The sequence below is a fragment of the Myripristis murdjan genome, chromosome 23 (assembly GCF_902150065.1).
Source record: "Myripristis murdjan chromosome 23, fMyrMur1.1, whole genome shotgun sequence".
Classification (NCBI taxonomy): Eukaryota; Metazoa; Chordata; class Actinopteri; order Holocentriformes; family Holocentridae; genus Myripristis; species Myripristis murdjan.
In genome coordinates, this window is record NC_044002.1 from 11,469,390 (window position 1) to 11,485,680 (window position 16,291).

General features: G+C 43.4%; 1 protein-coding gene across 1 annotated transcript in view; it reads left to right on the plus strand.

The window, feature by feature from the left end:
- plxna4 (plexin A4) overlaps positions 1–16,291 on the plus strand; it is a 277,609-nt gene that overhangs the window by 140,823 nt on the left and 120,495 nt on the right. The window contains exon 4 of the mRNA XM_030045687.1: positions 14,826–14,954. Within this exon, the coding sequence (XP_029901547.1) occupies positions 14,826–14,954 (129 nt within the window). The remainder of the gene's footprint in view (positions 1–14,825; positions 14,955–16,291) is intronic.

The window sequence follows — 16,291 nt, forward strand, 5'->3', positions numbered from 1 at the left end:
ATGGACTGGTGCTTTTTTGTGTTGTAATTACTCAAAGTCGGTGTTATTTGTAGAACTAGATGCGTGGTGTAATTGTAGCTGACTGTCATACAGATGACGGCAGCCCAACCCAAACCTGTGGAGCTGAAATTTCAGATCCTCTTCAGTGGAACAAACTCAATTGCAACACTGCTCACTGAACACTGAAGTAGCATCAAGTGTACCACTGTTGTCGCTTGAAATGGCTTTGGCAGTGAGAGGGGGAGTGCTTTGTGTGTGTATATATGTGTGTGTGTGTACGTGTGTATGTGAGTGTGTTTTCTTTGAATCATAATGTAGGTGGAGCAGGCCTGTCGCTGCTGTGACAAATCCCACCTCATGCTCCTTGTACTTCCTGTGCAGAACGAGAGGAGCGCACCACACCGAAACGCTTCCCCACCTAATTGAAATTTTGAGGTATAAGAGGATTTCAGCACAACGCGAGCTGACAGGCCCCATTCACCAAATATCCTCTTAGGCTTCGCTCTCTCTCTGTCTCTCTCTGAGAAAGAATTAACTTTTATCTGTCTTTTTTTAAGTTTTAGTGCAGCTTACACTCGTCCCTGTCTGGATCTTCAGCAGGTGATCTTTCTCGCTTCCTCTCAATCTCTCTTCTTTGTCTCTCTGTTCTCTCCCTCTCCCTCTCTCTCTCTCTCTCTCTCTCTCTCTCTTTCGCTGCCTCTCTGTCATTCAGGCTTACTCTCTGCTCCGACAGGGGCTTCTTGGTTTACCTGCTTGCTCGTCATACTTTGATGTGTCACCCCATGAAAGGGCAAAGGAGAGGAGGGAGACTGGGAAGAAAAGAATGTAGATAAGAGGACTGAGAGATGTAATAAGAGGAAGAGATGGCAGAAAACGGAGCAAAAGGAGAAGACTATATAGTAAAGTGGAAGGTAGAAAAGTAGTCGGTGGAAGAGAGAAAATGACAGTCTGCGGCTATTAGATATAAACCAGCTCAAACTCAACACACCTGAAAATTGACAGTCCAGAGAGAAAAATCGAGAACAATATTCAAGGCATGGGTGCATGCTTGAACAGATTTGCTGAAATATTGCACAAATGAGTGTTGACCCAGAATTCAATTCTGCCTTGTTTGATTGTGTGATACCCCGTGTACAGAGTGTGTGTATGTGTGTGCGCTCCTAGTCCATGTTCATTAGGTTCTACACTACAATAGCCCGTACTCGTATTTCTACATTGTGTATGCACGCAGATATATGTGCATGCTTGTGTGTTAGTCGACATAAAAGCACAATTATGTCTATTGTTTGTGTGTGCACATGCTTGCATGCACTTTGAACCAGCTCCACCTCCTTTGTGATTAAATTACCAGCCATCCTGAAACAACACGCTCCTTTATTTACGGAGTGAAGTCATTTGACTCCCACTGTGAAGCCGCCGTCATCAAGCACGATACATGGCTGCTCTGTTACGGCGTAATGCATGGGCGTGAAACTCTTAATGTGCTCCCTAGATAAAGAAGAGCTAATTTTAGAACAACCTCCCATGGAGTCGGTGAAAGGACGGCTTATACTTTTGATGTCTTCATAGGATCAGCGATGGTCTAAGAGAAAGAGGCGGCATGGGTTTGAAAATGAGGGTGAGAGAGCATCGTGGGAGTAGCTTCTACAGAATGGGATTTTACTGAATGAGTTCATTATCAGGTCTTGAATATTTTAGTTGTCTTCTTGAAAGATAAATGGGTTGAATATGTTATTTTGGTTATGTCACAAAAATGGAGGCAATTGCCACTAAGCAATATGTGTCGCTCGGGCTAATGCATTACACTGATTTTCTCTGACAAGCCTCAAAAACCCTGTTGCTGTATTAAAGTTTAAGTAGGCTTGTGGCCTAATGATACAATTCCAATGTGTCAGACATAATTCAGGGTGAAGTATTGCACCGGGTGCAGGTGGACATAAAAATGAACTTGTGTTGTGATTAATGTGTTTGCCTGTGGTGAAAGGTAGAAGTGAGAATAAGAAAGTGAGAGGAGAAAAGCAAAGTAAAGTGACTGTAGGGTTATTCTACTGGGAATTGGTTTCATTCTCTTGGGTGCATGTCGTCTGTCCCTCTCTTGGTTTTTTTCTTTATTTCTCATACTCACTTCTTCCTTTCTTTTTCTGTCTCACTCTCTCTCCAATGACAGCCATTATTTTACACGTAGGCCTACAGGGTGTAGTGCAGCGTTCATACTCTCCCTTTCCTGCCCATTGTCTTCCTCTTTTTCTCTTTGTTTCTCTTCTCTTGGTCCTCCTCTCCTTTCTTTTCCTCTTCACACCAGCAATGCCATTTTTCACTTAAGTGGAAAAGCAGGTAAATAGATGGTGTGTGCCACGGCGCTTAATAAAGGAATAAAAGCGAGGAGAGATGAGAAGGAAAGAGAAAGGGCTCTTGGGAATGAAAGCAAGGGAAATACACACACACATGCATGCTCAGTGCACATGCACTTGTGCAGACAATGAGGAAGGAACACAGGAATCCACACATGCCTATCTCTAAGGAATTGCTTGTGAGGTACTTCCCTATTTAATTAGAAATGTTTGTAGGGACCTCATAAATCACTACAACATAAAACTGAAGGCTACGCACTGAATGTTCCCCAATGTATGTGTGTGCGCGCTGGCATGCACGCACACACACACACACACACACACACACACACACACATCCTGCACAGGTCGTAGAGGTAAGGCCAATACTAATTTGTGAATTCATGCCTATGTGTGATCTTCAGCTTTAGTCAGTGATCCATGGATTTAGTGTATGTGTGCTAGCGTGTCCGTGTGTGCAAGTTTGTGTGTACCTTCCAACCCACTGTCTTTCCTCTGTCCTCAACACAGGGTGACTCCAGTAGAATACCATACAGTGACACTACCTGGTTAAAGATCGGTTTAAATGGGGCGCCCCGGTGGCTCACTGGATAAGAGCCCGTACCATGTGCCAAGGCTTAGTCTTGATCGCACCGTCTTGGGTTTGAATCTGACCTCAGGCCTGCTGTATGTCATCCCCTCCCTCTCCACTCCCTCTCCCCTGCCTTTCCTGTCTCTCTCTACTATGACTTTCAAATAAAGCTTGATTATAGGATCATATTATTGATTATAGGATCATATTACTCTTCTCTTTGATCACACCTTAACAGAGACACTTGAGAGAGTGTTTGAGGTACATGGGTGCGCAAATGTATAAATGTGTGCACATGATCGTGCATGTAGATAGTCATGTGCATGTATATGAATGCCTGAATTCTAGGGGTGTGTGCGCGCGTGTGTGTGTGTCTGTGACTGAGCATTTGTATCTCCAGAGTAAATCTGATGGCAGTGTGTAGTAATGGGATCCAGGGTAATGTCTGGTCTCAGACAGTGTCTGGCTCTGGGCTCCCCATCTATAATTCACACACCTGGGTACACACACACACACACATACACACACAAACACACACACACGCATACACACATACACACACACACACAGAGGGAGAGAGAGAGAGGGAGAGAGACCTGCATTCACCCCTGTCCTTCTCTTTGCCACACTTTATTTTGTGACTGGATGGTTAAGAGTTCAGGGCTATCGAACTTTTCTTGGCATCCTCTGTTTGCACTTTTTGTGTGCATGAGAGCAAGTGTAATTGTGTGTGTGTGTGTGTGTGTGTGTGTGTGTCTTTTTCTGTATTTATGTATCTGTGCTTATCTCCCAGGAAACCAATCACATCCTTGAAGTCAATGAGGTGCTTTGTTTGCCCTGATAAACAAGCTGAAAATTACTATTGACCAGAAAGGAGAGGACGGACTGATAAGCAGTAAAAGAATGAGATGGAGATCCACTGAAATAGAGCTTTGCCTCTTTGGAAAAGGAGGAAAGTTTTCAAAGTCAGACTTTGACAAAAGTTGATCTGAGGTTGTCAGTAGGTCACTATCAGAACTAGACATCTCTGTGGGGGGTTGGTCCACTTCTCCTGTGCTTGGATAGGTTTCTGACTGACACTTATAGAAACAGAGTATGGTCCAGTCAAGAAAAGCCTGTTGAGTTGACCTGGTGAAGACAGAACAGACCTCTTTTCTTGTCTAGAGAGATGGTCCTGTGAATGTTGATCAAAGGCTTTCACCAGACCATTATCTGTTGAGCTCATATTCATCTGTGGTTTTCTGAAGTTAACTAGCTACCTGTTCATGCAAGGTTAATCTAAGGTTTTCCCATCATTGTTATTTTTCTCTGTCATATTAATCATGACCAAAGGGTAACATTGTTCAATGGATTTGCAGTCTCCTTACCCTGAAAGATAAAGGGATCCTCAGCACAGCGGTGCCACCAACCAATTATTTTAGAGTTTCATTAAAGATAAAGATTTCACCACCAAACTGTCTTGCTTTCAAATAACAAATACATTATTTTTATGATGACCTGCACCTCATCCTCTAGTATGGGACCTCTTTGGCCTCCCAGAGCACCACATCATCATCACCATCATCCTCTTGGGATGCATTCGTGGCTGATGGACAGCCAAGAAGGCCGGTGACGGTCAAATGGGAAAAGTGCCATTACACTGACCTGTGTAACTCAGAATGTTCTTCCATAGTGACACATATGCATGGACCTGCACGTAGGCATACGTATGCATATTTTTCACTTATTCAGTGTGGGCACAAACAGCTTCCCAGGCAAGTGTACATGCACATATGCTCTCTATCCTTTGGACAGAGTATTTGGCTGAAGAGTTCCTCCATCCACAGGCTACATGCCAGTTGTCGTGGGAGGATAGGAGGCAGAGTGCTAGGGAGCAATGTTGTAGTGGTCAATATAGAGGTGAGCAAACAGTGTACTCCTGATGGTGATCATTGAGGCAAACAACCACCAATATAAACACAAAACATTGAGAGTTTTAGAATTTTTGATAATGAAAACCCATTTTCATCTTATTTTGAACAGTCATAGTAATTACTTCCATGAACACTCTGAATGCAGTGGCAACTATTCATAAGCAGCTCCTAAAAATATATATATGTAAATGAAATGGAGAGTGAAAGAGCAAGTGAGAGATGTATTGCTTCTCTTCTCCACCTTCCTCAGTCTGCTCTACCTCTCTGTCTTCCCACTGCCTCTCTCACATCAAAGCTAGGAGCCTCTTGCTCTGCCATATGTCCAGCATCCTGGGTCCTGCAATTCTCACAGGTGCAGACGACACGCATACTCGCTCTCCTTCTCTCTCTCACTTACACACATGCCCACATATGCACATGCAGCGGACCCCATGTAAAATACACTCACTCCATGGCAAGTTGTGATTATACTCAGTGGGCTGCATTTATACCATTCAACCTGCTGAAACACAATTTGCCAACCACACTGCTCTAAATGACTGCTATCCATAGCTTTGAGTTTGTGCACTGCTGAGTTGCCTGAAAGGCCAAGTCTTGATTCCACACAATAGGTTGATTTGGTGCCCTGACTGCTCCGGGGAGCACGTTGACTTCAGTAATGGCCCCCAAAGCCTTTTAGCTTTCACACAATGGCCTCTGGTCACAAAATATAATGGGGTGGCACACTACTCTGCTACTGGGTTGCACCACTAATAGAGACACAGGTGGTGATGTGCACTCAAATTATGCCGTTGTGTCTGTGGGGTCCTTGAGGCCCGGCCACTAGTTGCTGCAGCAGTGTTGGTGACAGGTGCTCTTATCCCTGCAGAAAAAGGGGGTAAGAACGGAGAAACAGGAGGGGAAATAATTGGTTTGAAAGATAAGTGTGAGAAAAGGTTTTTTCTCAGCCAGACCAGGTATTTGTCTGGGCTAAATGGGCTCTGTCAGGAGATTCATGCAACCTTTCTTACCTGTCGCTGTAACACCCTGCTGCTGCTCTAATGAGACAGTGAAAGAGGGATATGAATGATGCCTATACAGGAGAAAAAAAGGCAAAATCAAATAGCAGATGGACAAAGAAATGAAGAAAGACCATGAGAACAGAAAGAGGCAACTCAGAGGAAAATGTAAGAGAAATGGACCAGTTGATGACAAGACACAAGAAAAGAGGATTGTCTGTTCCACAACCAATTGCCCGGATGAGGCAAAGCTTTTTGTAAGTAGGTGTTTTTTGTATGACATATGTGCATTAGCAGTTTGTGAAGGTAACACAAATTCCCCATTTGCATCCATGTAGAGCACAGGGAGTCAGGAATGCACTGTCACTCATGGCATATTTTGCAAAAACGGATGCCTCCACTTATCAAAAAGGAAAGAAAGAAGTACCAACAGGTTTTGTGGTGCAAAAAGAAAGATCGCTTCTTTTTAAAATGGTCCACAAAGCAAGTCCACAAGTCTTTTGGTTTCTTGTCACATCTGGCAGTGTAGAGGGAGGGTTTTCAATCTAAAAGTGTGCAAGCACACAGAGGGAGGAGGGGTGGGATGGAGAGACATTCCTTTGCTCCTGAACCAGAGGAATGGAGTCAAGGACAAACACACCTGGAAAGCGGGATAGTCAAAATTCGAAAAGAAAGGAAGGAGAGAAGTAAATGAGAGAAACCAAGTGAGCTGTTGGAGGTCAAGAGGTCACAAACGTTCTGGAGATTGAACCAGCCAAAAGCCTGTGGGTGTTTTGGTCAACCTCCCGACTCAAGATTGAGACCGAACGAGAGAGAGTGAAGAGAGAGAGAGAGAAAGCAAAAGGGAATGAAAGTGAGCAATAGGAGAGAAGGAAGAAGAGTAACGAAAGGTGAGCTGTGAGCCCCCTGCCTGGTCACAGCGCTCTGAGGCAGCTCTGCAGTGAGAAGAACGATAGTGGGGAGACCTGTCAGTTACCTGCTGAAGCCGGGGGGAAATGGAGGGAGGAGAGAGGAACAGGAGGAGGAGAGGAATTAGGAGGCCTCCAGACACTTGTCCCCTTTCACGTCCAACACCATCATCCCTCATGATAACGCTCTTGTTCCTCCCTCTGCCTCTCTTGCTTCTGTCTCTTTTTCTGTCTCTGTCTCTCAGCAGGGGGATAAGGTTAGATTAGTAGGCCACGAGGACCTGCAGGCTAGGTTTCGCATCTCAAATGCCACAACGGTCACTCAGCGAGCCAGGGGTTCCCTTGTGGCTCTTGTACACTATGCTTTGGTGTGAGATGTTGCAGAGTGGAGTGGCAGCAAACAAAATATAAACACACATACACTTTCCCACTCACTAAATTTTAAACTGATTGTGAGCTTATTGTTGACATTTGTCCTTGCTCCTCCAATTGCATCTGCGTTTCAAAATCTGTGCCTCTATTTATAAAATCTGTGCCTCTAATGTGTCTCTCTCACTCACATACACATATGCACACACACACACACACACACACACACACACACACACACACACACACCTTTAGTCTCCATACAGTGCCACATTCACACTCTAAGGTTTTTAGCAGTTTCAACAATGTGTTGTATTGCTGCTACGCCCCAGAGACCTGTTGACTCCTGGACTCCATGCCACAGTCAGGCTGATAATGTCTTCTTAGCTCACCGGCTCCCTCACTGTCAGACTGTCATTTTTCTCTCTATTTCTCTATATGATCTTGTGTTGCAGACGTGGGAGCTAAAGTTATTTTGTGTGTAGTGTTTACGCACCAAATCACCCTGTTTCAAACCAAAATTCATCCATAATTACATTTGAACCCTCTGTTACTAAAGGAGCCAGCTAAACTAAAACATCTGCAGCGGATTAAACGTAATAAAACCAAGCGCAACAGGAGGGCCATTGTAGAGGTCACACCTCTGCATATTTTTGACACCGCTAATGTGGGTCTCCATAGTTACTTCCCTGCTAACAATGACATTTCCCTGATCTGCACCCACAAAGCATCTTTCCGCACAGTGCAGGCATCGGGGGAAAGGCGGGCGTTAATTAAAATCCTGCTGTGTAGCAGATATGCCTAATCGCAAACATAAAACAGAGAGCGGTGAATTAGAGCACAGAGCAGGTTCAGTTCCACTCAGTAGGGTTCTCTGCCCACTCATCCTCCTACAGAGAGAGGAGTTGAGACAGAGGCAAGGAAAGAAAATGGCACTTTTCAAGGGTCTTTTGTGAGCTGAAGACCTAACTGAAGCCATAAGGGAGAGCATAGGGTTGATGTTGTACATTTTAATTTTGGATAGTCGCAAATTGTTTCCAGTGTGGTCATAAAACATTAGGCCTTTTAAGCCAAAAGACCTTGTGTATATGGAGATGCCATCATGATTGTGTTTCATAAGTTAGCCACTTACCCACCTGTTTTGTATAAAACCACACATCTGTAGCAACTTCCTTTCTGCTCTGTCTCACCTTTCAAGTGCTGTGCACACTAAAAATTAGCGTCTATCTTTGATCACCCCTAAAACCTCCTATTGGTGGTGGGTGGCAGATCATGCTTGATTCCTGGCTGCAACAATGCTAAACCACCAGTCTGGCATTGCACTTGATTGTGCCACATCCTCTTTAATGCGCACAGATTAACGTCAAATCATCCACACTTCTCTACTTGCCTTGCACCGGTCCATCTTGCCTGAAGCTATATATTGATGCATTGGATGTGGAACCGGAGCGTTTATTCCGGCATTGATTGACACTGAGAGATGGCTCCAGTCCTCCTCCTACCGCCTGTTCCTTCTATCATGCTCTAACCTCCCTTCTCTCTGTCTGCCATATGTTTCAGTGAGCCGGACAGATTCGGGGCAATCAGACAGCGACCATTGTATCTCTGTCTCGATGAGTAGTATGCGTGGAGAGACACATCGCCATTATGTTGTGACGATACCTTGTTTCTTTTCGTCCAGTCTCTCTTTCACAGTGAATTTTCTTTTTAGGTGTCTCTGTCTGTCTGGCCTGCTCTTTCTCGGCTCTTGTTGCATGTCCTACCTTGCCTGGTTGAATAGGTAACGTTGTTCTGAGGTTTGACAATGAGGGCTGTAATCTGAGAGAAGTGTGGCAGGTAAGGTTACAGTGGCGTTTTGCATGTGGGAACACTGGTGTTGCTGCTCCAGAATGTTTCTGATTGGTATCTTGGACAGTGTAGGGCCCCAGTGCTTAAAGAGGACACCCCGGGGAGCTGTATCACATAGGTCAGACCACTTCCACTCTTTCACTTGCTCACTACTGACTGTCAAGCTTTTGAAAAACCCAACCACTGTCCGATTAGAGAGGTCATCAGATTGCTAAAATTCACAAATCAAACAATTTGTTCACAAAAGAGTTTGGACAAGTGGATGGTTGGTTAATATTAAGACATTAGCCAATTGCTTTATGTCCCAAAAGATTTACAGATTCGGAGCAAAGGCATGTGACTACTATGATAGCAGGGTTTTTCATTTTTACTTCTTTTCAAATAAATTTACCGTCCAGGCTCATTAAAATGTAGTTTTATCATGGAGGTGTGAACCCGAAAAAGGTTCATGACCCATTTAATTTGTAGACCAGTATTTGAAGATACAATAACTTTGGACATGGTCATGAACTGTTTAAGAGGATGAGAGGAATTCCTCACACAAAGGTTGTGGTAATTTAAGTTCCTCAGCATGTTGCATGACTTTGGATGACATTCTCCTCCAGCCCACTCATCTCAGTGTGATGGCACGGCCCACATTATACCACGGTGATACTTTAGTCAGCAGCTTATTCCGGCTTCCACCACCAGCGTGTTGGTCATGGTGTGTGTTCCAGCCATGGTGTGTGTGTGTGTGTGTGTGTGTGTGTGTGTGTGTGTGTGTGTGTGTGTGTGTGTGTGTGTGTGTGTGCCATGCATGACAGACCGTGACTCTGTGTGACCAGCATTCCTTTTGCCATTCTAAATCCTTGCCATGGCAAGAATAGGGAAGGGCACAAACACACACTCTCTGATTTAAACACACACATCATTCTTGTCAAGATCAGTGTGTGTTACCTGGAGTAAATTTATTGCCAAACATTTGCCTAGAGAAGATCATTTTGAATGTTTATTTCATGCACTTGGCTGCCACCAGCATGCACTGTCAAACTTCTACAAGGTTTGATGTCTTCTGAAGACTAGCTTGAACCCATAAAATGTGGGGCATCTATCTTGCCACTTAATGTAGTGTTTTCTGCAAAATGGTACATCAGCTTACACAGACTATCCAAAATCAATGGAAGTGCTCAGATGTGTAACGAGAGGTGTTGAAGTTGAAAGGGCAGTTGTCAAAAAGAGTGTTCCACAGGGGCAACAATGTTATTGACTTTGGATTTGGAAGGAGTCTTTTGATCGCCAACAGCGACAAAGCACATAATCCAAGTTTTGACATCATCATTACCAACTACAATACTTTTACTTAATTCGTTGTTTAGCTTCATCCATTTAATGCATGTTTTACCTGCATCAGAGCTATTGGCGAATTATAGTACATGGTGACTGAAAACAGTTCAAGCAAACTACTTGCAGTCATTTAATTACTGTATGTATGATGCCATATGGACTCCAGCAGTGCATTTTTGGCTCCCCCAAAATGGATGTTGTGTAGGGCTAGAGGGAGAACCATAGTTTCTATGTATTTTGTGGTGTACAGTGCCAGTAAGAGGAAACTCAGAGAGAGTACTCCTGTGGTTTTCACACCGGAATGGCTTCCCTCTCTGTATCACACCTTCTGCTAGCTGTTAGCCTCATAGTGAGAGAAGTACTCATTTTGGGAACATTATTTTTCATTGACAGATTCAAGAAGAAATGCCATCTGCACATTAAGTTACATCCAAGGATTTCTGTCAAGACTGCAACATTGAAAATAGTCTCCATATTTATTTACAGTCATCAGTGTTATAGACATACCAACATTGACCCTCACATTTTATTATGAAGGTACTTTCCTAGGACAATTGGAGGTAGTCCCTCAGCTGAACTAAGGATGCCTGAACAACTATCTGAAAACATCAGATAACTTACAAAAAATCTGTCTGTGTCGGTGAGAGTAAAAAGATACAAGGTCTGATGGAGGTGAGCTACATATTTGTGCCAGTCTATTCACCGTAAGGAATTCAGTACAGAACACAGTTGTTATGGCATAATCCAATGTAAAGGTCCACTAATTTGCATCAGTACTGTACTTTACTGGTATTTCTTTCTTCAGTGTTACACAGTAGAACAAAATCTTTATCATGCACACAAAAGCCAGCTCTTGTATTTTCTGACAGCAGAAAATAAAAAATCATGTCACTTTTTCCTGTGTTTTTCCTCTGTTCCACTGCTGGTGTAGTTATGTGTCATGTCCACTAGGGGGATAAGGTTCATGTTGCTGCACAGGGGTCTCACTGTAGAGGATTTGAGTATTCTCTGTATGATCTGTGACACAGCATGGATGTCTTGCACACACACACACACACGCATGGACACATATGCATGCTGACATACACACACACACGCACAGACACACTCAAACTATGAAAGAAATATTTACCACACACATGTTGCAGGGCTGCAGCTCTGTGAGTGAGAAGTGCCAATATCTCTCCCCACTCTCCCCAGAGTTATCCCTCATTACCATGTGAATGGCTGCAGCCAGACAGCTTGTGTGTGTGTGTATGTGTGTGTGTGTGCGCGCGTGCATAAATGAGCGTGTGAATTGCTTCTGTTCATATACACTTAGTGTATACGTGTGTGTGTGTGTGTGTGTGTGTGTGTGTGTGTGTGTGTGTGCACGCGCTTATGTGTGGGTCCGATGCATCTCCCACCCTCCAACCTATCTATACTCAGGCAGAATGAAGTCTGTCTGGCATTGAATGTCTATTGTACAGTGCTAATGTGATAGCAGAGATTAGCATTGTAATCCATTTAGCATAGAGCAGCTAATCCACTTTATTACTGTTGAAAAGGAATCAGATAATATTGGCTAGCACTACTGTAGCTGCCATAATGATTTTAGACTGCTGCAAAAATTACTTTAAGATATATTAATAATTGCAGTTGCTGATAATGAAACTAGGATTAGTCTTTTCATAATGAATCAATCATTAGCTTTGACTTTAAATAGAAGAAATTTAGGTATTCATCATGTTTGGTTAGCGTATGTTGAATATTCATTCATTGGTAGCTTATGGACTGTATGTACACAAAGTAATAAATAACATCTGTTTAGAGTTGCTCTCGCACTACAATGCCTATTATTACTATTTTGGAACATTTAAATTTCAGAACATAGTTTGTAGCCATGTTGAAACTATATGCCTAAGAGGAGTAGTTTGGAAATGGCAAGGGGTGCATTACAGTAGCAGCTTCATTTTGTACAAGTCAGTCCACCGGTCTTTGATTTGGATCAGGTTTTCTCCCTTGCGTGTTCTCTTCCAGTCCCACTGTGACTAAATCAGCTAGCAATGCATGCATAGTGGACATGCTGTGTGCTCCCTGGTGACTCATTTGTTTTGTTAGTGGTCAGATCGAGGGATAATACACAGGAACTTCCCTCTGAAGCCCCTCTGCTCCCTGGTGACCACGGATCTGTCCCACCCCAATAAAAGTCTATATTCAGCCTCCGCCATAGACCGGCTGGCCCGCAAATCCGCCTAGCAATTGCCTCCACCCTTCACTGATCCGCAGTGGGGGTAAGCTGATACACACATCTATGCACAAATAGATGTGGATACGCGCAAGTGCACACACACACACACACACATACACATGCACAGGCACACATACACAGTGCCCCAAATTAACTTACCCGATCGGGCAGATTAGATAACCCCACCTGCTGAATCTGGCCCCGGCTCGCGTGGAAGTTTCTTTATTCCTAACTCCCTCTGTTCTTTCTCTCTCTCCTTCTCTATTTGCCTTCTGTTCCTTTCTTTGCCTCTGACCTGAGTGCATACAATGGGTCCCAGTGAAAGTGTGTGAAGCTTTGATACGCAGAGCTCAAGGTCCTTTGAGATCAAGATCACTATGCAAGCGAGGCAGGAGACAGAGAAAGAGAGAGAGAGAATGAGTGATAAACAAAGAGAAAGGGAGAGCAGGGTGAAATCAGGGTGAGAGAGGGTGCCTGTTAAAGGAAACGTCATGTTGTGAAACTGGATATCAATAGAAGCAGCGGGAGCAGGGTAGGACTTGAGCTACACACAGCAAGCTTAGGTTTCTTTCTTTACTACAAAACAATACATTGTCAAGCCGCAGACAACAAAAAGTTTGATAAATCTACAGTGGAGCAAAAGATTCTCCTAACAAAGATAACAAAAGATCCTTGAGCATGTGCCAAAATGTACAATATAGTATAATATGTACATATTCATAGACAGTCTAAAAAAACCCAATGCTTTATGGCCTGAAGCAGACTGTAGCGTCTTGGCAAGTCAATGGAAAGCTACAGTTAATGATATGCCAACAGAGGGAACACAGAGAGAACGTTATCATCAGCATATTATAATTTATCATGAAGTGACTCACCTGTCTGGTCGACCATCTGTTTCTTGTCCAATTATCTTCCATTTATGTCTGTGAACTGTGAACCCTGAAGTGCTGAAGAGCACAAAGAACTACCAAGAGTCATCACAACTTTAACAAGACTTGTTTCACACCTGTCCACAGGCCCACACAGGCCCGTACTTATGTATGTGTGTGTGTGTGTGTGTGTGTGTGTGTGTATCCCATTGGGTGCTGAAACTTGCTTGGGTAGGTAGATGTCAGTACTGTGTGTTACTGGGAAATTACAGCCAGAGGGCCAGATTTAGAAAGGATCATTTGGAGCAGACCCCTTTAGGTGTGTGTGTATGTGTGTATGTGTGTTTCTGTGAGATGGTGTGAGCAGATGTTAGGGCTCAGCCCCGAACCCTTCCATTCTACCACCAAGCGTGTATGGGGCCAATTCTATGCACTTTCTGCTGAGTAAACACACCTAGGGCACACACACCACACCCCTTGCCCAGATGTCTAATTACTTTAATTACTGTTGAATGGCTGGAACTGAGATGGAGAAAGATGAGCCTCTCTGATGCAGCTCTGCAAGCCACTATGCATGGGCAAAATTTTGAGGCAGTATGCAAAAGATAGACAGTTGTGGGAATTATAATGCTCAGAAGTACATTTTTTATGATGCCTTTGCTCCTTATTGTTCACTTTGTTGTCCTAGACAACACCTTTGTTCCACTGCTAGTTCCCATATTGATGGAAGGGAATATTACTCATCTCTTTTCACACTCCTTCTCTGTCTGAATATCTCCGCTATCACACTCTTTTCACCCAGCAGTTCTTTGCTTTCAACCCTGTCATTTGGTCACAGTTGCAAAATTATACAAGGTTGGATGAATAAAATAATTCATCCAACTTTGTATAATTTTGCAACTTTGCTGAAAAAAACCCCAACCCTTGTGCTCTTTGCTGTTGTTGTGGTGGCAGTGGTAGCCCTGTGGGCTTGTGACCAGATGGCTGTTGGTTCCAAAACCCAAACCAGCTGTGAAATTGTGATTGTCCCTGACACAACCTCCAACTGCTCCGCTGTTGCTGCTCAGGCGCTGACATTGGAAACCTGTGGTTTTATGGGGCAGCTCCCAGATGTAAATATTTTTAACTGTATGGATATGAGGGATGTGCTGGTGCATGCTCAGTCATCTTTTCCCTAGATAGATAAAGGTCAAAACAAATGAGCACTTGGAAGTTGGGAGATCTAAGAATTAAAGCTCATTATACAGCTGCACTAAATCGCTTAGTCACTTTCGATAAGAGCATCAACTGAATTCCTAAATGGATGTTTCTAAAAAGTGGTCCCGAGATGTTTCTTACTATTACTAACGTCTATGAGGTCCCGTCAGCTCTATACCTAAAGTGATTAGAAATATGAGACATGTTTAAGCATCCATCGTCACTTGTCTCTCTCTCTTTTTCTCCAGATCCGGGTGGACGGCTCCTCTCGGGCTCTTCAGTATGAGACGGTGCAGGCTGTGGAGAACGGGCCCATCCTCAGAGACATGGCCTTCTCCTCCGATCACCACTACCTCTACGTCATGTCTGAGACCCAGGTCAGACACACACACACACACACACACACACACACACACACACACACACACACACACACACACACTAACAATATTACAGTGTTTCCCCTGCTGACTCAATATCATAACCACAAGCATTTGGCTTTTTTTTCTTATGTCACAGGGTAAAATAACCTCTGGAGTGACACAGAGACAGGGATTGCATTACAGCCAGGATAGAGGAGAGAAAACGATAGATGGACTTTGTTGGATGCAATGGACATGCCTTTTTTTATTTTATTTTATTTTATGTTTTTTTTTTTTTTTATATAGAAACAGACATGAGGCTAGAGTTGGAGTGAAAAATTGTGTTGAATTATAGGGACAGAAGAGAGCAGGGTGTGACCGTGTGCATGCGTGTGTGTGTGTGTGTGTGTGTGTGTGTGTGTGTGTGTGTGTGTGTGTGTGTGTGTGTGTGTGTGTGTGTGTGTGTGTGTGTGTGTTTGCAGGTTCACACACACACTCCTCTCTCTTAGAACCTTTGATGACATGGAATGTGGAGGGAAATAGCAGCACTCTGTGTAATGGACACAGACACAGAGAGGCTGTGAGCACCTCCATCAGCTCCAACAACTAGCTAAAATAGCACCATGGAAAGTCCACAATACACAGAAACACACTCACATACACACTTATGACTCACTATGTTCAATGCTCACTTTGTACACACACACACGTACCGACTGATAATGTTATAACTACCATATCGAAATGTAATTTCCCTCTAATTTGGTGGAAAAAGGAATACAATCCTCATAGTCAGTTCACAGAATGTAACATTATATTATTTTATTTATCTCAGTTTATCACCTCATAATTTTCTTAACTGATGATGTAATAAAATTGATAAAAAAAAAATGTAATAACTTGTAAGAATGAGAATCTAAGTTATTCAAGTTATTGAATTAGTAGTCATCATTATTATGGCCTCAGTTACATTCAATAAATGACCATTAGACTCAGTAATCAGATGTTACTGTGTTACCCAGGATTTTATTTACTTATTACTTATGTTTTATTACTTATTCAACCCATAGGGGCGCGCACACACACACACACACACACACACACACACACACACACACACACACACACACAGGTTGAGACATTATTCTAGTCTGCAGCTCGATGAAACATATCCTCTGCCTCTACTGTCAAACAAATCATACAGACTGACCCTACACTTCCACTCCAACACCCACCCACCCACACACACACACACACACACACACACACACACACACACACACTATAGTCAATAACAAAGTAACTCCCCATGATATAATAACTGACCCCGTACATACAGTGCACACTTTTGC